Source organism: Sapajus apella, unplaced genomic scaffold (assembly GCF_009761245.1).
Source record: "Sapajus apella isolate SASKATOON/1434 unplaced genomic scaffold, GSC_monkey_1.0 scaffold7, whole genome shotgun sequence".
Taxonomy (NCBI): Eukaryota; Metazoa; Chordata; class Mammalia; order Primates; family Cebidae; genus Sapajus; species Sapajus apella.
The window spans coordinates 47502377-47529832 of NW_022436947.1; the positions used below are offsets into that span (position 1 = coordinate 47502377).

Here is a 27456-nt window from a genome sequence, read left to right on the forward strand (position 1 = left end):
GTACTTGGCACCCTTTGACACCCAATAATGGTAAGTGAATTAATTTATGAATGCATGAGCACTCTAGTAGCTTTTGAAGTGTAACTTTCAATGGTAACTGATAAATTATTTCAGCCTTGGAATCTCCATTTCCTGTTATTTCAGTGTATGACATAAAGTAATTGACTAATCACACATAAGACACCTAAACAAGTGTTCTTTCTTTTTCTTTCACTTTATATATCACAGCTCCATTCAACCCAAATAAAGATGCAGATAGCATAGTCAAGTTTGACACTTTTGGAGATGGAATGGGGCGATACAACGTGTTCAATTTCCAGTATGTAGGTGGAAAGTATTCCTACTTGAAAGTTGGTCACTGGGCGGAAACCTTATCGCTAGATGTCGACTCTATCCACTGGTCCCGGAACTCTGTCCCCACTTCCCAGTGCAGCGACCCCTGTGCCCCCAATGAAATGAAGAACATGCAACCAGGGGATGTCTGCTGCTGGATTTGCATCCCCTGTGAGTCCTACGAATACCTTGCTGATGAGTTTACCTGTATGGACTGTGGGCCTGGGCAGTGGCCCACTGCAGACCTAACTGGATGCTATGACCTTCCTGAGGACTACATCAGGTGGGAAGACGCCTGGGCCATCGGCCCCGTCACCATTGCCTGTCTGGGTTTTATGTGTACTTGCATGGTTGTAACTGTTTTTATGAAGCACAACAACACGCCCTTGGTCAAAGCATCGGGCCGAGAACTCTGCTACATCTTATTGTTTGGGGTTGGCCTGTCATACTGCATGACATTCTTCTTCATTGCCAAGCCATCACCAGTCATCTGTGCATTGCGCCGACTTGGGCTGGGGAGTTCCTTCGCTATCTGTTACTCAGCCCTGCTGACCAAGACAAACTGCATTGCCCGCATCTTCGATGGGGTCAAGAATGGCGCTCAGAGGCCAAAATTTATCAGCCCCAGTTCTCAGGTTTTCATCTGTCTGGGTCTGATACTGGTGCAAATTGTGATGGTGTCTGTGTGGCTCATCCTGGAGCCCCCAGGCACCAGGAGGTATACCCTTGCAGAGAAGCGGGAAACAGTCATCCTAAAATGCAATGTCAAAGATTCCAGCATGTTGATCTCTCTTACCTACGATGTGATCCTGGTGATCTTATGCACTGTGTATGCCTTCAAAACGCGGAAGTGCCCAGAAAATTTCAACGAAGCTAAGTTCATAGGTTTTACCATGTACACCACGTGCATCATCTGGTTGGCCTTCCTTCCTATATTTTATGTGACATCAAGTGACTACAGAGTAAGTCTTTGTTTCTTATCTTTATTATTTCTTCTGCCGGTGTTTCTTGTGTGGTACTTAAAATAGACTCCTTTTATTTCATCTCAACAATAAGCTGGGTAATTTCAAGCCATTATAAACCTGTATATTATACGTTAAAATTAATTATATATGTAGAGAGCATTTAATTAGTACCTACCACATGCAGAACACTGTGCTAGGCACAGAGGGGAAGAGAAATATAAATGATATGGTAATTCAAGGAATTTATAATCTAGTGGGAGATAAAATGTAATACACACACATAAAGTTAAACTTAAAAAGTGATTGATAATAGAATAAGACTTAAACTACTAAGAATCTAATTGTGAATCTCTTTGAGAATACTTCAAATTAGATATAGGAAGACTTGGCTATCATGAATCAATCTGTAAATTAAAATATACTTGGAACATTAAGCTAGGAGAAGTCTAAAGATAGGAATTTCGCTCATGCTTCATTACTTCTCTAAAACAAACTAAAATACAATGTTAATTTGCTATGTCCTTTCTATAGCCTTATATATACACATATATTTTCCTTTAACTAGTTAAAAATGTTACTACACATATCCAGGTAACCTAACTAACACTAATTGAGTCTTGGTAATAAACAGTTTAAATTTCTGGGATCCCTTATAATTATCACATCTCTTTTGAAAGAAACTTCATCATTCCATCATAATTGTTCAAATTGTTAAAATGTTACATCAGTTGTGTTTCCATTTAATTCTGATTTTAGTATCTTACAATGAGTGAGTATAGGAATGTTTCTCTCTTCAAGCATTTGTTTATTATTCTCTATATTTCTTAAATTGTCATAAAGTTTTCCAGAGGCATAATGGTTTCCTTGCTACACAATGATTTCACAAACCAAATGAAATGTCTTCATAGGTTGTAAAAATCCTTAGATCTACTGTTTACCAGCAATTCCTACATTGCCAAAATCTAGAAAATTGCAGCCCAAAATGAAGACAGAGTAGATACAAAATTTCAGTTAGATAGGAAGAATAATTCAAGAGGTCTGTTGTATAACATGGCGACTACATTATATTCTTGAAAATCACTGAGAGTTGATTTTAAGAGCTCTTACTGTAAAAAATGGTAAGTACGTGAAGTAATGCAAATGTTAATTAGCTCTATTTAGCCATTCCGCAGTGTATACATATTTTAAAACATTATGTTGTACATAAATGTACACAATTGTTATTTGTCAATTAAAATAGATAAATGCTTCGTTAAAAAAAGAAAGACAAGTTATTTAAAGCATGGGATCAAGATGCTGGTGAAGAATATTGTATCTAGTTACTTTATTCGTAACCATGTGACTGAAACCTATGGGCTACATAAGAGATGAACAATAAAGACGAATAACATAAGTTCAATGTCGTGGGGCAAGACTACCTACAAAAATTTTGGAAAATCTTTAAGAAGAGGAAACATCAGAGCTGGATTGGAAAGTCAAAGAGCAGAGTATATGAACCACAGGGGAGTTGGAATGTTAGAATTTGGAGATTAATATGGAGAACTATAGTTAATGTATTGTAATGCCCCATCTCTATCTATTGTCTTTATGGATATGTCTAGTCCCATAGATCTGCAGATATTTGTTTTTAAGCTTTTAGGAAGCCACTTTTAGCAGACATGATTTTTAGTGTTGGGACTGCAAAAATAGTTACAATACTAATTATTTTATCCTGGACATATGATTTGAAACTATTCATTCTCAAAAGAGCTGGTTTAAAAAAAAATGACAGAGCAGAAAACACTATTGAGAATAAATATAAATAATATTATAAAAATTTAATTTCATTCAATGAATTAGCATTTACTTCTAAGACACAGAAAAAAATATGACTTTTTTCTTTACATGATAACAATAGAGTGGAACAACTGATTGAATGGAGTTAGCTGAAGACACCAGAGCTTTCGCCACATAGACGTCATTAGGCCAATGACATAGAGGTTGTGGAACAGAGTTTTTTAAGGTCCTTGATAATTAAGGTATCCAGTGATACTAAGATCATCTGAGGCCTCACAAATAATGCCAATCCTAAGTTTACAAAAAAAAAATGAGAAAGGTAGACTGAAGCCTCCAACGTAGTGGTTTTCAAATTTAGCTGCATATTGAATCAACTTGGTAGCATTAAAAAAAGTATTGATACCTGGGACACAGCCCCAGAGATTCTCATTTAATTGGCCTGGCCTGTGGCTTGGAAATAAGGATTTTTCAAAGCTTACTAGGTAACTCTGATTTGCAGCCAGGATTGCAAACCACTGCCCTAATGAATCACATGTTCTTCTTGTTGCACCAATATGTCTGGTTGGGCCTGTACTGTTGTGAAATATTTGTCAAAGTTAGAAATTGGAGAAACTTGACATAAATATCCAGATTCCTTATTTCTCTTAACAAAGTAAAAATGTGAGCCCGAATTCCTACATTCAACAATTAGCTGGGTCTGAGTACTGCTCACCCCGAAGGCAGCACTCTTGCTTCTGTTACCCCTGTCTCCCACTGATCTCTGAATTCTCACACCTGGCCCCTCTTACTTATGAACTTTCATAGATCCTATAAGCATTTGAACTTGGGACCCTTGCTCTAGAAATTCCAGAACAAGACTGAGATTTAAAATTTCCCAGAGGAAAATCACGTGATTCAGACAGAATCAGCAGCAATAATTTTAGAGCAGCTGAAAAAATTTTGAGCATCAGTCAACAAGGTTTACAACTCAGTACTTTGCCACCCGTTGTAAGTTATAAATAAACATAAAGCATGATTCCAGTCTTCACAAAGTTTATATCTCAGATGGAAGAAAGATATTAAATAAGAAATAATTCAAGAGTTGTAAACACAGAATAGTTTATAATTAATTGAAGAAATAAACTCTAAATACCTGTGGGCTCCATAAGAGTTATGTGAGTAAGAACGTGATCTTTCCAGGATTACTTCTTGAAGATGGAATTTTTACCCAGTAACCTTGGTGGGCAAATGCAACCAAGGTAGCTAGAGAATATAGGAAATATTCCTCAGACACCACAGGAATGAAACAACCAGAAGGAAGCCACTATCAGTCTTACTCAGGTGGAAAATGGGTTGGGTGGGGGAGCGGGGGTGGTTCATTTAGATGTTTAAGGGCTTTGAGGTCTTCAGTTTGTTTTGTTTCGATTATTTGCTTGGGCAAAAAAGTGACATGAAAGGGAAGAGGGAAAGAAAGCCTCCTGATCAGCTTGCTCTGCTAGATGCTTTAAATACATGAGCTCACTTACCCTTATCCTCTTTTTGATGACTTTTGGAAGCAAATTTTATTACCCATCAGAGAGAGGAGCAAACAGAGAATAATTAACTTCCCAGGTGGCACAATTAAGAAATAGTAGTTTTTCTGATTCAAATCATGCCCTTCATAGTGCACCACAGACATATCCTTAATCTGAAGGTTGGACTTGAAAGAGCAGAGTCTAGATCAAGGAGGACTAATTGAAGCTACAATAGGAATTCAATACAGAGCAAACAAGAAATTCAGTAAGAATAAAAAATTCAAAGGATCTTTAAGAAATGTGTCAAAGTCATCTCCTGCTATATGACAACTAACCCTTCTCAGGTGATTTAGGAATCAAACACTGAGTCACTGGCATCCAATACATAGCTTAAATTGTGTAAATAAAAGTGGGGCCATGTTTGAGTGGAAAGTTATCCATCAAGGAATTCACTTGTAGTAATTACTGAGTGTTTTGTTCATGTCTTACAAAAAATATTTGAGGACTTATCTTCTCTTTCGTAACTTACAGCCTAGTGGGGAATGAGTGGAAGATGGAAATGGAGGGTAAATAATGAATGAATGCAAATGCAGGCTCATTCAGTAGCGAATGATGTAATGGAATTAAAAAAAAAATGCCTTGAAAAGCAGGTTACTGCAGTTCATCTCAAATTTTAATGTGCATGCAAATCACCAGAGGATCTTGTTGAACTAAAGATTCTGATTCAGTAAGAAAGGATGGGGACCCAGAATCTAGATATCAGCAAGCTCCCAGGAAATGGAGATGCTACTAGACTAAGGACAATACTTGGAGCGTCAAGACTAGGTTCTTTTGGGGGTTAGAGTAGATGAAACAATTGACCTACAGTAGGCAGATACTTGAGAATTGACTCTAGAATTTTGACAAGGTTAAAATACTTACAAAGAAATTCCTTTTTTCCCATGTTGACTATTTTGAAGATTCAAAAATATATATTATATCTCAAATTCTTTTTTAAAAAAGTTTGTCATCCCTACTTTGCTAGTACCTATTTCATAATATTCCACTGAAGAAAATATTCCACTGAAGGGAAGGAGCCAAGCATTGGAATTCTATGTGCTATGCAGAAGAAACAGCAAGTTCAAACACTCTTAAACAAAAGTATCTTAGAAAAGAAAAGCATATGACTACAGTTTAATGGCTAAATGGAAGACTGATTTGATATGAGAAATAGGCAGGAGAGTTAAATCATGTAGGAATTTATAAGCCATAGCAAAGAGTTTAGATTTTATTCTATGTGGAAAGGAAAATCACTGAAAGACTTTTAAGCAGGGGAGTTTATGATCTCAAATTTTAGGGGGAAAAAACAAGCTGCTAAAAAGATTCTATTACTACATGACAAAAAGGCAAAGGCATAAATGGGGAGGCTGGTTAGGAAGTTGAGGTGGGTACTGGGGTCAGAATCATCCTACAGTAGGATATTAACAATGGAGATTGTTAGAAGTAGAGGTAGAACCTGTCAATGACTGTGAAAGGTTTTTACCCCGCTTGCAATCTACCAGGTTAGCCTGCCACAGTTTCAGGATGCTCATGCCAGAAGACACAAGACTCTTGATTCAGAAACAAATAATTTTATTACTCATGGCCATAGCAGCAGCCAGAGTATCAGCACTTGTATAGGTTCCTTGAGTTCTGATTTCTTGTCTTTCTTTTTTAGACAGAGTTTCCCTCTTGTCCCAGGCTGGAGGGCAATGGCATGATGTCAGCTCATTATAACCTCTGCCTCCCGGCTACAAGGGATTCTCCTGCCTCAGCCTCCCAAGTGGCTGGAATTATAGGCACCCACCACCGTGCCAGGCTAATTTTTGTATTTTTAATAGAGACGGGGTTTCACCATTTTGGCCAGGCTGGTCTCAAACTCCTGACCTCAGGTGATCTGCCCACCTTGGCCTCCTAAAGTGCTGGGATTACTCGTGAGACACCACGCCAAGCCAAGTCTTGATTTCTACAAGGCAATGCAGAGTAGGCTAGGACACCTGCATAAGTAGTACTCAAAAGATCATTATTACTTGTTTTCTTTTTACCTTAGGATCAAATATACCAAAGCACGCTGCTGTTATTGATCCTATCCTTATTTACAGTGTTGACATTGTGTTCATCATGGGCGTAGCATTATTTTTGATTTTTTTAAATATTGCATTATTGTCCTGATTAATGCATTTTGGATGCCTCCTTAAATCTGTATCTCAGGCTAGTGCCTTACTTGCTTCACACTAGCACCACCTCTGCCTTTCACCTAATAGGTAGGATGGTAATTTATATGTCTATCACCAACAAGGCATAAAACATTGAGTTCCTCCCCTCTCTGAAGTTCCTCAGCATACTTAGTCTGGTGTGTATGAACTTCACCCACCCTTCAGGATGGGGAAATTTTAATCTAGCCTTAAGTAATATTTTCCTTAAAACAGCTGAAATTAGGATAGAGAGAGAGGGGGGAGTAGGGCAGCACAGTGAGAGAGCAACTCCTTGCCAATAGAGAAGACACATTTATTTTCAGTTTAAGCACTCAGCAGCTACCTATGATTCAACCATATTGAAGGTCCAATATTTTTGTGCACTCAAAAGACTAAATTATGAAATAAGATCATCATTACTGTCACCATGTGCTTCAACATTGGTGACCCATTGATGAAGAAGCCAGGGCCTACAGCTTTTTGGCTGGAACTTGTGGCTTGTGCACGTAATTAATTTGGCCTTGACTCACACAGCAAGTGTGACTTGCTTCTTTTTGATATGAAATTAACAGGGCATTTACGCTGTCATCATGATAATATCTCTTAGGGTCTTGCCTTGTTTTAACATAAGGGCTGTCACTGATGGCAGGAATTTGTCTAGATATTTTTGCATCCCTTACTCATTCTTTGTCAGCATTGCAAGCCAATCCAGGTGAGTAAGCGCCCAAATACAAGTCAGTGCCTCTCACCTACAGTTTCCCAGGGAGCTAAGTTTCACTGAAAAACAAAAAACAGAACAAACAAACCATAAAAAAAAAAAAAAAAAAAAAAAAAAAAAAACCTCTGAATCCTTTGACTGTCATCTTGGAATGGATCTAAGTTTGGAATAAAGGACTACAGCCGGGATGGATCCTTCAATGGCACAGCTGTTGCCATTCTTCCTTAACAAGCGTATGTGCCCTGATGCCTCAACCTCCCAAGAAAACCAGTGAAAGTTCGAATGATGCATCTGGCTTCTACCTTATCTGAAAAGTCTCTCACTATGCTCAGTGTAGGTACATGTCTCTGCAATTTTTATGTAAAAGAGAGTGGAATTTTCTGCCTACCCAGGACAAATGTTAGTACTAGTTATTAGAATCAGGTGGACCTGAATCCAACTGGGGAGGAAATTCACCCCACTCTACCCTCCAGAGAAGAGTTAACAGCCAGAGCATCAGTCTAGTAGCTGTGTTCAAACCTACTTCCTGTTACTCAACCTTCGACCACATCCCCAAATCCTCCTCCTTAGCAGGCAATAAAGTAGAACACTATTTATTCCTGATTAACAATACAATTTAGTCAACATGTTTGCTACTGATTCCCACCACCTTCCCTCAAATCCTGTTTATCAGCCATTGAGGTCCTCATACTTTCTGAAAAAGCCACGTGTCTGTTGGCATTCCATCCTCATTGCCAAAACTGTCAAAGATTGTGAGATTTTACTGTACTTACAAGGTAACAAGTTAGCCTACCGCAGTTTTACTAATGCTAACCTAAAGGACTCACAGCAATAGCAGTAGCCAGAGTGTCAGTGTTTGCACAGGTTTCCTGAGTGCCACATCTCACAGGGCTACACAAAGTAGTCCAGGTGACCCCTGTACTCTCAGTGGTTACATCATAGGAGAGGAACTCTGAGACTAGGGGACCTGAATCTTTTATAATGAACAGTATGCTACCCTTTGTTCTAGAGGTAGGCACTGTCTCTATCTTCTAAAGCTCTTTGCTACACAAAATTGTTGAAAAGACATTCTGGAACAAAGGCAGTCAGAGCCTTGCTCACAAAATAACATGGGAGGTTCATGCAGAATAATTTTCCAATAGAATTTGCCATTGGACTGGATGTGTGGGTGTGAGAGCAATAGTAAAATCAAGGATGGTCTCTGGCTTTCGTACTGGGTGGCATTTGGTGTGACTTACTCAAACAGGGATACCTGGTGAAAGGGACCAAATTTTGATTACATTATTATGCTATGCCTATTTCATTACCAAAAGGATATGTCATGGTGGCAGTTGGATATTTAACTCTAGAAGCTCAAAGTATATAGGTAAAAACCAGTAATAAGTATTTGGACATCATCAACATTTAATCCATGAAACTCAATGGGATGGTGAAGAAAGAGAATCCAAACCTGAGCTCTGAGGAACTCCAGCACCTAAGGTTAAGGTAGAATAGATAACTAAGACAAAGAACAACCACTGAGGAAAAGATGTATCCAAGAAGCCAAAAGGAAGGAAGTGATTAACTGTGTCAAGCATTGCTACAAGTTCGACAAAGATGAAATCAACATCATGAGCTGGTAGTATACAGTCAACACAGAATTACAGATAAAAACAGACTTTTAATAGTGTGACTTACTGAAGGAACTGGATAGCTGAAACTGTGAGATCGATATTTGAGATTTACAATAAATAAAAAGTGTTTCAAATTTATAGCAAGTATACTGAATAAACATGGTGCACAAACTATGGTAAAAATGCAACTTTAGTGCTCCTTCCGTTATCTTTTCAGTATTTAGTAAGGATAACCATCCCCAACCCTGGGATGGAAATTCCTATGGACATACTCAAATACCAAATATTCACCACATGTGAGGCTCCATTCTGGTGCTCTGAATAGCACAATGAGAAAAAACATTCATGACCCTGGCTAGATGACATTATGATCTCTAAGTCCACTTAGAGATCAAAATGACTAGAGGTTGTTTTCATTTTTCATGTGATCTTCAAAAGTTACTCTGTGGCCTTTTTTCCCTGCAGGACCTTGAGTGAGTTGGCTGGCAGTTCTCTATTATGATTTGTCTCTGGTGGCTCCATGCTCATTCCCAGGGCATCCCGCTATCCCACCCCCAGCCTCTTTCTGTGAAGGTCTCCAGGCAACTTTACATAGGCCCAAGACCATGCAATATGGCTCTTGTGTGGCCCATCTTGTCCATCCATACCATTCACATAACCTTTTCTTTAATAAATTCTCAGAACAAAGGACTACCTCAAGACAGTAGCAAGTTTTGTGCAATGTCACTAGAGCAGCTAGCCTTTTCCCACCTTCTAGATTTCCAAGGCAGAAATCAGGCCCCAATCCAGGGCATCGTCTTCCTGCAGAAACACCTGACTTTTTGTAAGTGGCCACATTGAAGCACTCCTTGCTAGGCTTTCACTGAGGAGACAAAAATCACAGTACATCTTTTCCCAAGATCCCCTCCTCCTAAATGCCTCTCCTTACCAATTCTTGTAATGTCTTAAAGTGTATGAGTAGATTCAAGAGTTAGAGAAATGCTTTCAGAAAAGGTTCCCTGGAAATTTCACACATTTGGTTTTGTCTCTCCCTCCCGTGATCTCTGATAAATAGTGGCTTCACACTGGCTTCAGAGTCAGAGTCAGGGACTGAGACAGAAAGAGGACAATTCTAACATCATATTTCCTGTATATGTAGAAAACAAATTATTTGAGATTTATGAAGGCTTTTGTATCATAGAATCAGATAGCAGCCTGTTTTCTGAGAAGTTGACAAGAATGTAGCCTGCAATTGGGGGCCCCGAGTTGGACAGCACCAGACTAGTTAAGGGAGACAAGAACCTTAAAATGATGAGGATGGATTATGCGTTCAGCATTTAAAGTAAATAAAGGTCTAAAGAATTACGCCACAGAGTAGCCTAAAATTTTTACAAAAATCAAAAACAAAAGGAGGCCTTCTAAAATGATGTGGCTTCTCCAGTTATGTGTTCAGTCTTCAGCTCTCCTTGATTAGACAGGAAGGTCAGACACTTTACGGAAATGTTTTATAGATGCCTGAAGTCATTTAGGGCATTTGAAATTATGCTACTTTGTAACAGCATGTGCCTAAGGCAAAAGGAAAAATAATCTAAATTTACTCTAGGATGAGAATGAGAAGACATGATAAACCCTGGTTCTGGAGAACTTTGAGGGGAAACAAAGAGGGAGAAGTCAAAATTATCTGCAGAGAATGGGTGTATGGAAGCCTAGAGAACATGAAGATTGAACAGTGACTACCTGATGCATCAAAATTCCAGAGAGATGCCAACAAAATAAGCAAAAGCAAAGGTACCACAGAAGAAAGCTAATAGAGTTCCCCAATGAAGAACAGGGAAACCAGTAGTGACAGGCAGAGCTTCCAGCAAGCAAGAGAGATAGAAAAATGTAAAAAAAAAAAAAAAAAAAAACAAATTTTTTTATAATATAGTGAACCTTAAACAAGTCAAGTTCATAGACTTAAATCATCAGCAATCTGGCCGCTTCATCATTGAATATGTTTTACTATTTAAGATTCCAACTTCTGTGGTTTTGCAGAAATATCTTTATAAAAATATAAAGAAAACAAACAAGAAAATCCATGCGAAGTCTTGGCAAGCATTCAGAAGTGCCCCACGCAAATGGTGTTTGCTTATAAATCCTAAGCAATATTTCCAAGACTACCCCAAACACAGAAGATCCAAAAAAATACTGTATTTGGCTATAATAAGAACAAAGCTATCGATTATTTTGGATTTTCATTTTGATCTTATTTCAGCACTCTCTTTAGTTGGCCATTTGACTGAATGTACAGCCAGACACTTACTAGCCAACCTTCTCTTGTAGGTGCAGACAACAACCATGTGCATCTCTGTCAGCCTGAGTGGCTTTGTGGTCTTGGGATGTTTGTTTGCACCCAAGGTTCACATCGTCCTGTTCCAACCCCAGAAGAACGTTGTCACACACAGACTGCACCTCAACAGGTTCAGTGTCAGTGGAACTGGGACCACATATTCTCAGTGTAAGTATGGAACTCAGCACTAACTCCTTCACACGTAGCATTGTAGTCAGGATCAGTCTGCCAAGAATAGGCAACACATGTATGTCCCCATGAACAATCTCAAGTCGGTCTTTCTAAGTATGGATTTAAACACTATGCATCAGGTACTGTGCTAGGTGCTGGGGATACAGTAAGGAGCAAACAAGTCAACGTTTCTGTTTGGGCAGTACATTCAGTCTAGCAGGGAAGAAAGACATTAAACCCATAGCTGCAATTAGGGGTTTGACCATGTTGTGGAGTTAGATAACCTGGTCTCTAGTCCTGTTCTGTAATCAATTTAATAGATAATTTTGAACAAGTCACTCTATTGCTTTCTGCCTCATTTTACTAATTAAACTAGGGGACTGGACTAGATTAGTGTTTTATAAAGTATATTCCATGTCACACAGATGCCAGAGGGTCTTCATGAAGAATTAAAAAGGGAAGATAATAAAAAACAATGAAAAATACTATGTTCTTAATACCTCCTTGAAAGTTAACAGCATTTCCTTTAACATGCATGTGTTATACATGTTTCTACAGCAAGAAAGCATGTTTAATTTTGTTAAGAATTAACAAAGGTAAAATACTTTTAAAAGTATTTTATCACAGTAAAACTAACGTCCTGTGGAACACACCTTGGAAAATGCTGGAATAGACCTTCCTCCTACTTCAGTGACACAATGTTTTTGCAGCTGAGAAGGCAGTGTGAACTGAAGGATATTAGGATAGTTCCCAGTCCCACATTCTCTCTGCTACTGGCCTGCAAATATCTGAAACACCATCCTTAGAGAATCACTGATTTAATTCTTTAGAGTTCTCTAAAGCACAAATGTACCTGAAGGGGACAACTTTTTAAACCGTTTTCAGCTAACTTGCGGCATGAAGTAGAAGCAATTCACTGACATGGGATGAGGAGGAAGAAAAGAACTGAAGCCATGAGAGGGAGAGGGAGGACAGAAAGTGACAGAGACAAATGACTGCTTCACAATTTTGCCTTGAGTAGATTACAAAGGATACTTCAAAATAGCTCAGCATCACAGGGTGAGCAATCACATTAGTGCCCCAATTTCTCCACCAAAGTACAGAATTTAAAAGGGCAGCCCTTACCCAGAAAACAGAGGGAAGACTGACAGACTGAGAGCATGTGTTCAGGGATAGGCTGCACGTTCCTGTCATTCCAGCAGAACTCCAAGGTGTCACAAAATTTGAGCTTCAGGGTATGGCAAAGCCTGTGAGGTTGTTTTCCTTGGATCTTAAAGAAATATATTTATTCCTTGAGCAAACAAAGCTCTTCTTTAGCAGACTAATCTCAACAGCTACCTAATCCAGACCAGAGAGAATTGTCAATAACAAATACAAATAACAACAGCAGATAACAGGAATTTTCATTTGTTGAGTGTTTTTCATATGCTGGGAATGGTGCTAAATACTTTACACACATGTGTGCATGTGTGTGCTGTCTTAATCAATACTCCAACCTTTTAAGGTAAAGAAACTCACCCAGGGTCACACGCTTTAAAAATGGCAGAACCAGAATTTAGAGCCAGTTCCAGTGATTTCAAAGCCAGTGCACTTAACCACTGTATCATGCAGCCTCTCCCAGAGAGCAAGCTGGGAAAGTTCTCATAATGCTAGGTCGTTGGCAGGGTTTTCAGGGAGAATAAAAAAAAAGGTTATCCCAGCAAAATTGTCCTATGGCTAGCTCAGAACTTTTGGTTGTTATTAGAACAATTTAGCAGAGTCCCTAAGTCTTCTGCAGACGTTATTCAAAATCGCATATATCCAGACCTCAGTAATTTAGAAATAGCAGAATTTTCTAATACAGATGCTGGAAATTAATAAATTCTAGAAGGGATAACAAGGGCACTTTCTTCAACCAAGTCTCTTGTTAGAAATTCAGAAATATCCATTTACATAAAAACAATGTACTGCAACCACAGCAGACCTGTTAAACTATTACTCAGTATGCTAATCTGATAGTAACCCAATTAGTACTTCAAGACAGGTGTTTGAACATTTTTGGAATGTTTTGTTACCTGATAAATTTTTAAATAAACTTTTTTTAAATGTCTAAATTCAGACCTCATTGTTTCAGCAATATTTCCCTAACTAATCAAAATCAGTGAGGTGGTATCATGTGACAAAGTGAAGATTTTATATAACATCTTCTGGCATTTTAGAGGGCATAAGTAACAAATACATTCACCTGTTATTTGCATTTTTACATCTTTTATTCAAAGTAGTTGTATATTCATGAATTCATTTTGTCCTCATGAGTATCAGATATCACAAGTTCTATTTTATAGGTAAGAAAATTGAGAACTGGAGTTACTCCTCAAGGATATACAGTGATTCAAGAGTCAAGAATTGACCCTGGATTTCCTGACTTTCAATTAAAATCCTTCTCATTTTCATAAATTGGAAATATTTAATATCAAGAAAGGTATTCATTAAATTCTTGAGTACCTACTACACACCAAAAATTTCTAAGCACTGTGTACACAGTAATGAATAGGACAGAGTCCCTGGCCCCATGAATGTTGGTGTCTAGGACAGTGATTTTCATGCTGTAGATTATAAGCCATTACTGGGTCATGAAATTTAGTATCTTTAGCCAGTGTCTTTTAAAATAAAATAATAGAAAATCTTAGAGTGCATTACATGTAGTAAAGGTAAGGCAAGAAAGGTAAGTCATGAGAAGATATATGTATATGTGTACCAGGTCCAGGTAAAATGTATTTACTTATTTGAATCACAATCAAAGATGTTTAAAGGCCAGTGGTCTATCCAGAATTTAGTTCTGTGCATGAACATGTTGCTAACCCACTTTGCTAAGAATTGAAGCAATTCATTTAATATCTTAGTGTCTGTTTCCTCTATTATATATTCAGTTCAATTTATATTCATTTCCCTCTTAAATACTAGGAAATATGTCACTTTATAAATCAAAAACATTCCTTAAACTGCTCTGAGCTCATTAGATGAAGCATGTGTTTTACTTGGGTTGTACAATTTATGTTCTTCCAGTGAAAATGTTATAACTTTATTTCATTGGGTAACCATTACCCATATTGCTGCTCGTTTTTTACTTTCTTTTCAGAGGTAAAAACAAAACCCAATGTAGAGATGAGAGTAAGCTAATATGAAAATATGCTTATCTCATTTCCTCCACTTTATTCCTGCATAACAAACTTCTCCATAACTTAAAGTCTTAAAACAATACCTCTTTTTCTTATTATCTCTCACAGTTTACAAGTCAGGAATTCAGATAAGGCTTTGTTCATCTGCTTCATGAGGCTGAGTTTCTTTCATGATTTTAAGCAGAGACTGAGCTGATCTGGAAGATCGATGATGGTTTCACTCGTTTCTGGCATCTTGGCAGGAAGCCTATCCATACTGGCTCCTAAAGAGCATGTTCCATAAAAAAGGAAATAGAAACTGGCTTGGCCAGGAAACTGGTACAGCATAACTGGTACCATGCTTATTTATCAAAGCTCAGGTTCAAGGGAAGGTACACAGACCCCACCTCACAAAGAATCTGTCACCATTTTAATTATGCCACACTTTCCAAATCCCAGATTAATCCAGTACTGCATCTTACCAAGAATTACATTGACGACACAATCCTGTATGATAACAAGAAGTTACCCCAACTGGAAAGTACAGCCATATCAATTCTAAGTTAATTCTCTGGCAAGAGAGTAGGGGAAATATCACATTACTTTGGAGCCTAGAAGGGTCTCCTGATGGCAGCCAAGGTGGTTGATAGCAGAAAGAGTAATTTTTAAAGCTGAGCAATTGCTCTAAAAAACTGGAAAAGCATAACCAAACTCAGAAGCAGCCATGAAAGAATGAACATGGTTAAAAACATCTTGGAAAACTGAAATGTTTTACACATTGCTATGTGCAAAAGAGTACAATTAAAGTTGTACCTGATTAACTATATACAGTAGAAGAATAATAAAAACAAATGAAACCTTAATGTTTCTCCATTAAGAATACCCAAGGATCAACGGTTCTCAGATATTTGTATATGAAAAATAACTTCTTTGAAATGGAGATGCCCTGGTCCCACCCATAGATATTCTGATTCATGTGGTCTGGAGCAAAGGCCAAAAATCTGGTTTATAACAGATACCCCAGATGTTTCAATAGAAGTGGTCCAAGGAAAATATTTTGAGGACCTCTACCCAAACCATCCTTATCTACTTCATCCACTGAAATCAGTGCAGTCAGTGCAGGGAGGTTCTCTAGACCATCAAAGAGGAATCAGGGTTTCAGAGAGGGAGTGGGATTCTGAATTTCCACCCTTTGCTTCATAACACCAATGGCTACATCCTCATGCAGTGATTTCCCAGGCTCCCTCTGGAAATTTCAGGGAAGGCATTTCCAGCATAGAAGAACCTGGACACTCAGAAAATATTACTACAAGTGAGTATGCTTCTTCAAATGACAGCACAACTGAGAGACCTTGAAATCCTAAACTCATACTTTTAATTCTACTCCCACACCCACACACATAAGCAAACATTCTTTGCATCTGGATGAAAAAGAGGTCATTTTTATTCTCTCCTGCTCTAGAAGAAAAAGGGTTTCCCAGAGCTTGTCCCTAAGGACAGGCAATCAAGAACATATGTTGGGAATATAAGTAGAACTGCATAACATTTTAAGAGACGGCTGGAAGTACATATGAAGTTACATAGCATAAAACCCCATAGCAGTCATGCAGGTCAGGAGGTTGGCACTAATATGATTTTGTATCAGCATAGACTGGGGAAGAGAGAGAGATGAAAAATGATGTGTGCTCATGGTCTTCAGAACTATTATGTACCCAGACTTGGTCCTATAAGGATATTTGTCTCTTGCTCATGGTAACCATTCAGATGTATGTATGTCATTATCATGAATATCAGCCAAGAAACTACTACTACCTAGTGATGATTTTGGTCCCCAAGGAGCTGTAAGCATATGGAAATTGATTTTCTCTGCCAAAACCTTATTCAGAAAGTCACTTGTCTAGGTTGCAATGTGTGAACTGTTCAATTAATAGAATTATTTATTATCACAAAGCTTTTTGCATTATAGAAAGAAAGTAGTAGCATAAAAATGTTAAGTGAACAGTTTTCTAGAGTCATGGCAGCATTTTCCACACAGCTACAGCCACAGAAAGCAAGCACGTGAAGACAAGACTTTGGCTTAGTTAGCAGGAGGTAATGGCCTAGTTAGCAGGAGACAAGCCGTTGATGAAGTCTGAATATGCCTTTATAAAATAAAAGCATAGCATGTAATGCCCCAGCTTCTTCTCTATAGTGCAACCCCCCAAAAAATAGCATCATATGCCTGTACTCAGGGAGTCCCACATGACACTATGCACTAACCTGGCCAGGAAAATTAGCAAGGTATTTGGTAATACAGACAGAATTGATGGTCTTTCTTGTCACAGGTATATCATACACATAAATCTTTAATGGGCAGTGAAGGAAGAACTAGAATATTCAGCAAGTCAAGCCAGCTGCTTCCATGTAGAATATACCCAAAACATCCAAACTAGATAAATGTTAATCTATTTTTCCCTTTAGAAAGTCCATATAAAAGAAGCTAGGTGTGGTGGCTCACACCTGTAATCCCAGCACTTTGGAAGGCCAAGGCAGGTGAATCACCTTAGGTCAGCAGTTCAAGGCTAGCCTGGCCCATATGGCAAAACCTCATCTCTACTAAAAAAATACAAAAATCAGCCAAGCATGGTGGCACATACCATTGATCCCAGCTACCCATGAGGCTGAGACAGGAGAATCGCTTGAACCCCGGAGGCGGAAGTTGCAGTGAGCCAAGATCATGCCACTGCATTGCAGCCTGGGTGACAGAGCAAGATCTGCTCCCCCACCAAAAGAGAAAAAAGGCAAGAAAAGATAACTATTGGGTACTGGGCTTATTTCATCACTTAAAATCTGTATAGCAACCCCCCGTGACATGCTTTTATCTATGTATCACACCTTCACATGTACCGCCAAACCTAAAAGTTAAAAAAAAAGTCCACAGCATTGCTGAGAACCTCATTCCATTCCTTTTCACTCCCTTTGTCATTATGAATGGAAGAATAGAGTCTCCAGCTATAACAGGTAACTCTACATGTATTAGAGAATTGATGTTTAGTACCTCTCCTTTCTTCTGTTAACACTGTCACTGCGTTTGTTTCACAACTGCTGTTTTCCATCTCTGAAATCATTTTCTCTTTATCTCTGATATGTCCCTAGGTTTTCCTCAAGCAGGTATAGCCCACTCTCTTTAATAACAGTGACTACAAATACCAGAGATGCAAGGGCCACTTTGGGACATTTATTCTAATAACCACATTTCTAGATTAGAAAACTAGGGCCCTGTCTACCAGATACTTTAAGGAATTTGGTAACAAGTCATAGGCGAAATTCTCAAAAGCTGCTATATGGTTCCTCTGGCCTCCCTGGATTTGCTGCCTTAGCTCAGTTACAAAATTCAGCTCATAGACTATTCTGACAATGAAAAGCTCAGCATCTGCAAATTCCATTTTTTTAAGTTAAAATGTTACTTTTCAGCTCTATACCTGATGGCATCTTGTTCTATCAGCATGGGTACAGACTCGTATTCCTCTCAAATGCCCCATGCCAGGGATAAATCATGTCCAACTAAGACCCGAGTGGTCCACAGGACCAGGCTGCACACAGAGAAGGTGCGATCTTCTAGAGGAGCTACCCACAAAGCTTCTCAGAAAATGTAATTTGATGAAGACAAATAAAATAATATTGCTAGTGGTGACTGACTAAATGTTTATATTGAAGACATAGTTTCTCCCATTATGTAGTTTTTTAAAAAGCAATGATCACTTTCTTGAATTAAATTACATTGTACAGTTCCACATTCTGTCTTGTATATATGAACAGAATGCAAACGCAGCAGTCCTAAACCAGAGAGCTGAATATTGTATGAGCAATACCTATAGCCATGTGTATTTCCACGTAACTCCAAGTTTATAAAATTTCTTTGGTAACATGGTGCTATGCTTAAAACTATGTAGATATGCTATTTTAAAAAGGAATGTATATAATAAACCATTGCACATACATTGCTTTTTAGATGCTCAGTTCTTTAAAACAAGCAAAGAGTCCAACATCAATTTCTCTTCCCTATTTCTTTTTTTACTTTAAGTGAAATTCTCTGGACAAAATCGACAAATGGATAGATTTATGTGCCTATATAGCATAAAAATCCCTACCTATATGAGAAAATATATATGCAGGATATGTCTGATCTACCTGGTGTAATTTATAGGATTTTGGAGAGATCCCCCTTAATAAATATATTAGTTCATCCTCACACTGCCATAGATAACTGCCTGAGAGTGCATAATTTATAATGAAAAGAGATCTTATTGACTCACAGTTCTGCCTGGCTGAGGAGGCCTCAGGAAACTTACAATCATGGCGGAAGGCAAAGCAGGCACCTTTTTCACAAGGTGGCAGGGAAGAGAAGCAAGCAAAGGAGGAACTTTCCAAACACTTATAAATCCATCAGATGTCATGAGAACAACATGGGTGAAACCACCCCATGATCCAATCACCTCTCACCAGGTTCCTCCCTCAATATCTGGGGATTACAATTCAAGGTGAGACTTGGGTGGGGACATAGAGTAAAACCGTATTACCAAGTAAATAACCAATCTGCTGTGACCTATCTTCAATTCACTCATTCATTGAAGAAGCTTTTGGTATAAGCTCTAGGATGTAGCGATTAACAAACAGAAAAATTGTATACTCATCATATTTGGATTGTAACCAGGCCAGAGGACGAGCACAGACAGATAAACCAGTAGTACATATCAGCTCTTTATAAAGGATATGGAGAAACTAATGGAGAATGAACAAGTAAGACACACTGGAAATGTAGAGTTACAATTTTTAATAGAGTTGACAGGAAGGCCTCTCTGATAAAATGACATTTGAGTAGAGACATGAAGGAAATGAAGGAAGTGAGCCATGCCAATATCTGATGGAAAGACATGCCAGACAAAGGGAACAACAAATGCAAAGGCCAAAGTTGGGAGAACATCAAAGAGGCTCTTTATAAAAGAAAAGTATATCACATAATGCCCAAGCTTCTTTTCTATAGTAAAACTCCACAAAAAAAACAAAACAGCATATGCCTGAGAGTCCCCTAATAACACTACATAGTCACCTGGCCAAGCAAATTAGGTTTGAATGTGGCTAGAGGAAGATGAATAAAGGTGGAAGTGAGAGGAGAGGAGGACAGAGAGGAAGTAGGTCATGTAGGACTTTGGAGGTCATTGTAAGGACATTCACTCTTCTCCCAAAAGAAATGAGAAAGCACTAGAAGGGTTTCATCAGAGTTGTGGTTTGACCTGACTTTAAAAGCATGAGTTTTAGCTGTGTGGTCAAAATATAAAAGAGGGAGCAGTCAGAGAGATCATTTAGGAGGTGTAGTCCAAATGGTGGTGGTTTAGACCAGAGTGAGTGATAGCAGTAGAAGCTAATAAAGTGTTCTGATACGGTACATAATTTAAAGGTGAAGCTAACAGGATTAGTTCCACTAGAAAGGAAGGCTAAAACTAATTTTATTAGAGTCTAACACTTTTGGTTTTAGACTTTTGTCCCTAGGCATAGTAGCACATGCAATTCATATTAGTTTTCTGAGCCTCAAGGTGAGTAAATTTCTGATCCTTGCCTGAAAACATATTTTGAAAGAAAAGAGGATAAATCACTGATGTTGAGCAACTAAGAGATAGTGAAAAGAATGCAGAATTGCTAGAAAAGCATAAAAATTGAGCCTTCTAATTTACCAATTATTTATTGGGCATCCTTTTTTGTACTTTTTGAGGGGAGAAAAAGAGAGTAAAAGAACATGATATTTTAAAGCAACATGACGTGGCAACAATGGAGGGAAGTATTTAGTTGAAAACTGATGGTTTGAATGTGACCTCAAATTTCATGTGTTGGAAACTTAATTTCCAAATTCATATGTGATTGGAGGTGGTATCTTTAGTATGTAACTAGGATTAAATAAGGTGACCAGGGTGGAGCCCCCATGATGGGACTGATGGCTTTCATAGGAGAGGAAGAGAGACCTGAACTAGATACTTACTCTGTCTCATCATGTGATGCCTCTCACCATGCCATGAGGCAGCAGGAAAGCCCTCACCAGATGCCCAGTGCCATGTTCTTGGACTTTCCAGCCTTCAGAACCATGAGCTAAATAAATGTCTCTTCTTTATAAATTACCTAGTCTGTGATATTCTGTCACAGAAACAGAAAATGGACTAAGACCAAGTGCTATTTTTGTTGGTAAGCTAATTAATTTATATTATGAGTCATAAAAAAGGTACATGCCATACCTTCTTTTTCCATAAATCTTGTCTCACAAGAAAAGAATCACTGAATGAAAAAGTCATTGTTTTCATATAGTTCCACCTCCCCAACTGGCAACTAAATCCTGGATTTGCAGATTTTTATCCTATGGCATAATGAATATGATGATCTTAAATCTACTGTTAACAGTTTAAAACCATTACTTGGATCGTAAAGAGGAAGTAGTCACTGAGAATTCAGTCTATATTTTTTCATTTCTTTTCTTTTCTTTTTTTGTTTTTTTGGAAAAGACCCTTTTTGACAGACAGGGTCTCATTCACCTAGGCTGGAGTGCAGTGACTCAATCCTAGCTCACCGAAGCCTCAAACTCCTTGGCTCAAGTGATCCTCCCACTTCAGCACCTGAGGCACATGCCATCTTGCCCAGCTAAATTTCTTTAGAGATAGGGTCTTGCTACATTGCCCAGGCTGGTCTCAAACTCCTGACTGGCCTCAAGTGATCCTCTCAGGGTGCAGAGATTACATGCCTGACCCACTGCACCAGGCCCAGTCTAGATTTCTTAATAATGAATTCTTTGCCTTCCACTGTGAAATATCTGACATAGCAAGAATATCAAACCAATGGGTAGTAGTAGTGTCCTAATCTGCCCAGATAACATATATTAATCAATCAACAAATACGATTCTCCTGAAATGGAACCAACGGACGCTAGCACAAGTAAAATTAAGATGACAAGTAAGAAAAGATTCAATAACAAAGCAGGACACAAGGCAACAAGCAGCTAGTGGAAACTGGATTCCATCACCATAACAGTAAAATATTTAAACAAACAGACTTCCTGGGAAAAATTATTTGGGGTCATCAAAAGCAAGGAAATGGAACAGATGGAGCAAATTGGAATGTCTGTCTTGTCGAAATGTTTATTTTTTTTTCTGAGACTGATACAAAGTAACACTGCTAAAGTAAGACTGATTCTCAGCAACAAGTCTCAGCCAGTAAATTGACTAACAGACTTGGCAGCCATAAAGATCTATTAAATAAATATATTTAGCATTGATCGAGGGTCCAATTACCTGAAAAATACAATAATTTTCTCCAAAGCCTGGCTAGCCCATGCATTACTGGTAGAAGAGAAGTGGATTTCACAGAGCAAGACAAAGCTGCCACTTGGTTACACTGATCTCCAATGTTTCACCAGTTTGTGAAGCAAAATATGCCTTTTGATAGCTGTGAATTACCCTTTTGTGATCAATAGTGGAAGCTACAAGGTCCTTTTCAGCTACCTTAAATTTTCACTTTGAATGGCAAAAAGCATACCTTATCCTAGAGTACCAATAGTTGCTACTTACCCTAAGTCCCAGGAAAGCCAAAAATAAGGCTTCATGCCTCTTATGTCTGGTAGAAAGGATGATTATAGAAATTTGCTTAACCGCACTCAAGAAAATGTGCTAAACTTACACCATTAAAAATCCCATGAAGATTTCATCAGAAAAATAGAAAAAGTTCATCACAAACATACACACACAAATGACAGTACTTTGCCCTTCTACACAATTTACTACCTTGGTGAATAACAGATGGGCTAATACGTGAGGCATACATAAAATATTTATGAAAAGCAAAGTAATTGACACAGTAAGCTCATAAAACAATAATTTCCCCTACTATATTCAACAGCACGTGCAAAAATGAGAATTTTTTTTTGCATAAAAGAATGCCGAAGCTACAGATGAAATAATAAAAGAGAAGCAGAAAAGTACAAGTTAGAGTTCCTTTTGACACATTAAAAGGTATTTAGGAGGAAAAGCAGTTGCAAAAAGAATCTTGTGGGTATTTTTGGCTGTTGCTATTTCTTATAAGAAGACACTGAATTTGTATTATCTTCCTCTCAAAGAATCTGACTTAGGTTGCTCCTTTGAATGTCCCTATGAAGCAGGTAGATGAAACAAAGTTGTTCTATTAACTTCCATAATGATGTCCATGGAGCACATAGTAGATGACTATTTTATACTAAAACTGGAGAACTTTTCATGAAGCTATCTTTTGTAGACTCTGTCCTTCACACCTAGGCAAGATACACCTAATTTTTAAGAAATTAGAATGCAATGGGCAATCTGACTATAAAAGTACACTGCAAAGAATAGCATTACATCAAGTTCCATAAGAGGACGGGTAACATCCATGTGGTTTCAGATACAAACTTAAGAGGGGATATTAGAAACCCAGGCCTTAGTACTTACTCCTAGACTTATCCCTGTTAAGACATTATTCCTCTTCAATCACTAAAAATTTCATTTTTAGCCTGCACAGAAATAATAAAGCTTGATCCTGGAAAAGATAAAGAGGTTACTTAACATGTCAAAGGCAGCATGCCTGTATGGGGAGCTCACAACCTGAGTCAGTTCTCTTGGCAAGGATAGCTGATGGTCATTGTCACAATATGGCTTGAAAAGCAAAAGCCCACCTGTTTGAAAATAAGGCTGCCTCTAGGCCTCACGTTTGCTGGTCACTTCTCTAGTTTAAAAGATTATTTCTTTCTTGAAACTTCCGCTGGTTTCCTGATTCTTTGAAATGCAGACATTTATATGGTCATTCAGGAAATGTTTATAGAGGGCCTATTCCATGACCAGCACTAGAGATAAAATAATGAAACCGATAACTAAAGCCCCTGCATATTTTCTAGTCAAGGCTGTAGGATGCTACACCAAAAATCATAATAAGCAAGAAAAAACTCAGGCAGCAACAACTGGGCTAGGCTGAGTTTCAAAACTGGGTGGTGTGACAGATAGTAACTGTTTGGCTATTATTTTAAAGTAGGTGGCCTGATGACTGCCTTTTCGAGATAACATTTCAGATGTGGATGACAAGGAGCCAGACACTAGCTGATCAGAGGGAAGAACGTTCCTAGCAGAGGCAAATGTTACGGCAAAGGCACGAAGTTGAGAAACATTTGCCATGTTTGAGAACAAAAGCAAAAAGCAGGAAAGAAAATTTGAAATGAGGCAAACACAAAAAGAGAGGCATGGTCCAAATCACAGCAGGATTTATAAGCCAGAGTAAAGAGACCACACAGGGAAACCACTGGAAGGGCATATATAGGTGACTTATATTTTAAAATACTCTCACTGCTGTAAGAGTATTTTAAATATATTGCAAAAAAGCAACAGTGGAAACAGACAGAGGAGTGGTACAGCTCTTGCAGTGGTCAGGAGGAAGATCATGGTTGCCCCAGGGTGGTAGATGCAAAGAGAACTAGTTAGATGTAAATCTAGAGTTGACTTAAACTGACGATAGGTTTGACATGGGGAAGAGTCGATACAAAAAGGAATGAAACATAAATTTTAGTGTTTGGGCAATTGGCCAGATGGCAAAACCATTCACTGAGGAAAAGAAAGCTAAATGAGGACAGGTTAGGGAATCAAGGGTTCAGGTTTGGCCTTTGATTTTGAAGTGGCTTTTAAACATCCACATGAAGATGTCAAGTAGGCAGTTGGATACAAGGTGCTGCAGAAAAAGCACATATTGAATGGCCTAGAGTGCTCTCCTAGGTTTCCAGTAACCCATCTCACTTTGCCTTGCCCTTTCTCTTACCTCATGTAACTTTGATGAAGCTAGTATTAGATGCAATATATGGAAACAATTTATCTAATTAAAGTATTTACAAATAATAAAGCCCTCACATTTTGAATTATGATTATGACCACTTTCCCTCAGGTATTTACCTGGCACATACTGTTAATAATTTCTTCATTGTCACAGTTTCGGGAAATGCAGATTACCCCATACCTGCCCTTGGAGATACTACAGCTTTTAATGGGCTCATATTGTAAAGAAAATTGAACCCGATCCTAACAATAAGATGAAAAAATATCTCCAAAAGAGTTAGCATGTCATATGACTCCAGCGTAACTGGAGGTAGCCACACAAGCTTGACTTCATAGATTTTCTTACATACCTAGCCACGTAATCAATGCAAAACTCAGGGGCTGTAGATTCCATAATGGTGGACCTGCTGACAGACTTCAGTGCCACAAGTATAGTGAATACTTGCCCACTGAATGCCATATAATCTCAAATTTCATAAATAGTTGCTCCTGTTTAAAAAAATTAATAGGAATGTTGCACAGGTAAAAGGCAAATGTATGAGTCAATAATATGTCCACTATCAAGCATGAAAATTTAAGCATGAAGCCAGTTTATCTTCATGTTAACTTTAAGAGATGCTCCTGAAGAATGGAACAGATGGCTAGTCAATTTGATTTGGGCTGTGATCAAGTATCCCAGAGGATCGGCTCCTACTGGTGAGGGTACGTACAGGCTAAGGGGTTGTATGAGAGAAACCTTAAATATAATGAAATGCCATCTCTTTAACCTATTTTCTTGGCTACATGGTTTCATTCCATAGAGAATGGGGCTCCTTGCTTTTGTTCTCATTCAGTGAAAAGAAAAAGCATTAAAGGTGCAATACATACAACTTATCTGTACCTAGATTTCTCATGAAATAAAACCTTACCAAAAGTTAACAGCTAAGAGTTGTATCTAGGAAATCTGAGTGCCATGAAAAGAAGGAATATACATATCCATATTATATGCACATCATGACAATGTTGTCACTATTATCATTAACAAGGGCACCATCCCTTTGGAGTATCTTTGATAAGAACTGTCATGAAATTGAAGCTTTTAGCACCCCAGCCCTTACTGGTGTTTTTACTGAGGTTATCCACTTGAACAATTAAAATATATCAAACCATTCTCTAAGGGAATGGAGTTCACAGATGACTCATGGACAATATGAGAGTCATCCCTGTATAAAGAGCAAAACTAATTAACGTGCTGAAAAGAGTAAATAATTTAGTAACCTATAAAAAAAAAACCGCAGTGAGCTTTTGATTTTACACATTGTATTTTAACCAGTTTATAGACTACCAAAGCTAATTTTCAAACCACAGGTGACTTCCTTCAATGATGATTATACTTATAAATTCTCCCATCAAAAGGTGTAGCATTAGTGGTGGTATGTTCCTGGTTGCAGACTAATTTTGAGCAGAACATATTTAAAAATTGACCTACACTAGCATTTGAACCACTTAGCATTTTCCAAAGCCAAGTTAAAATGAGTTTTTATTTTTTTCACATTTCTTTACTTTCGTGGGTTTTTGGAGAACAGGTAGTATTTGTCTACATGAGTAAGTTCTTTTGCAGTGATTTGTAAGATTTTGGCGCACCCATCACCTGGGTAATATACACTGAACCCCAATGTATAGTGTTTTATCCCTTACTCCTTCCTACCCTTTCCCCCTGAGCCCCCAAAGCCCATTGTATCCTTCATGCTATTACCTTTGTGTCCCATTTGACTAACGTCAACTTTTCTGTCCCATTTTGTTTTCCAGCCTCCGCAAGCACGTATGTCCCAACGGTGTGCAATGGGCGGGAAGTCCTCGACTCCACCACCTCATCTCTGTGATTGTGAATTGCAGTTCAGTTGTTGTGTTTTTAGACTGTTAGACAAAAGTGCTCATGTGCAGCTCCAGAATATGGAAACAGAGCAAAAGAACAACCCTAGTACCTTTTTTTAGAAACAGTATGATAAATTATTTTTGAGGACTGTATATAGTGATGTGCTACGACTTTCTAGGCTGATTCTAGTGTCCCTATTATTAACAATTTCCCCGGAACATGGAAATAACCATGTTTACAGAGCTGAGCATTGGTGACAGGGTCTGACAGGGTCAGTCTACTAAAAAAAAAATACGGTGGCAATATTACGTAACTTTTTTTCCTATGAAGTTTTTTGTAGGTCCTTGTTGTAACTAATTTAGGATGAGTTTCTATGTTGTATATTAAAGTTACATTCTGTGTAACAGACTGATTTTCTCAGCACAAAATAAAAAGCATCTGTATTAATGTAAAGATATTGAGAATAAAACCTTCAAGGTTTTCCAGCATGGTGGATAATGGTTTGTTCTTTTTAAATAACTCAAGGTAATTTGAATATGACTTCAAATCATTTCTTTTAATATTGGAAGAAGCTGTCTTAACTGTGCTTTTGTTCACATCTATGCAATACTTCAAACTGAAGTTGCTACCCTGCTGAAGAGTTGTGAGCAGGTTCAGACTTCTTTCAGTCCACAATGATCAGAAATTGACTGGTAGCAACACCATATATATAAGGCCATTTCAGTGATAATACACATCCTGGTTTTCTAAACCCACACCTGTAGGGCAGCCCAGAATTGCCCAGATAGAGACATGAGACAACTCAAGAGTTCCTATGCTCAGAATATAGAGACTGTGGCTGCCAGAAAAGATTTGATGGCTCTCATTTCCAAAAACAACCTAAATTCCTATGAAAGGATTAGCAGAGTATTTCATCATTCCATTAGAAAATCACTCTCACCATTCACAGCTGAATGAGGCAATAGAAATCCAGGATATCTTATTTTCCAATGCTTTTTCAAACCGCCAGTAGCCATGCTCAGGCACATAGTC

General features: G+C 38.2%; 2 protein-coding genes across 6 annotated transcripts in view; one reads left to right on the forward strand and one right to left on the reverse strand.

Annotated features, from left to right (window-relative positions):
• The window catches only part of GRM3 (glutamate metabotropic receptor 3), a 218499-nt gene extending 191587 nt beyond the window's left edge, over positions 1–26912 (forward strand). The window contains exons 4-6 of one of the 3 annotated variants that reach the window (XM_032276479.1): positions 229–1295; positions 11413–11587; positions 26358–26912. In XM_032276479.1, the coding sequence (XP_032132370.1) occupies positions 229–1295; positions 11413–11587; positions 26358–26431 (1316 nt within the window). In that variant the 3' untranslated portion in view covers positions 26432–26912. The remainder of the gene's footprint in view (positions 1–228; positions 1296–11412; positions 11588–26357) is intronic. The other 2 variants (XM_032276480.1, XM_032276481.1) reach the window with 2 other exon arrangements.
• The window catches only part of KIAA1324L (KIAA1324 like), a 267444-nt gene that overhangs the window by 38189 nt on the left and 201799 nt on the right, over positions 1–27456 (reverse strand). The window lies entirely within an intron of this gene.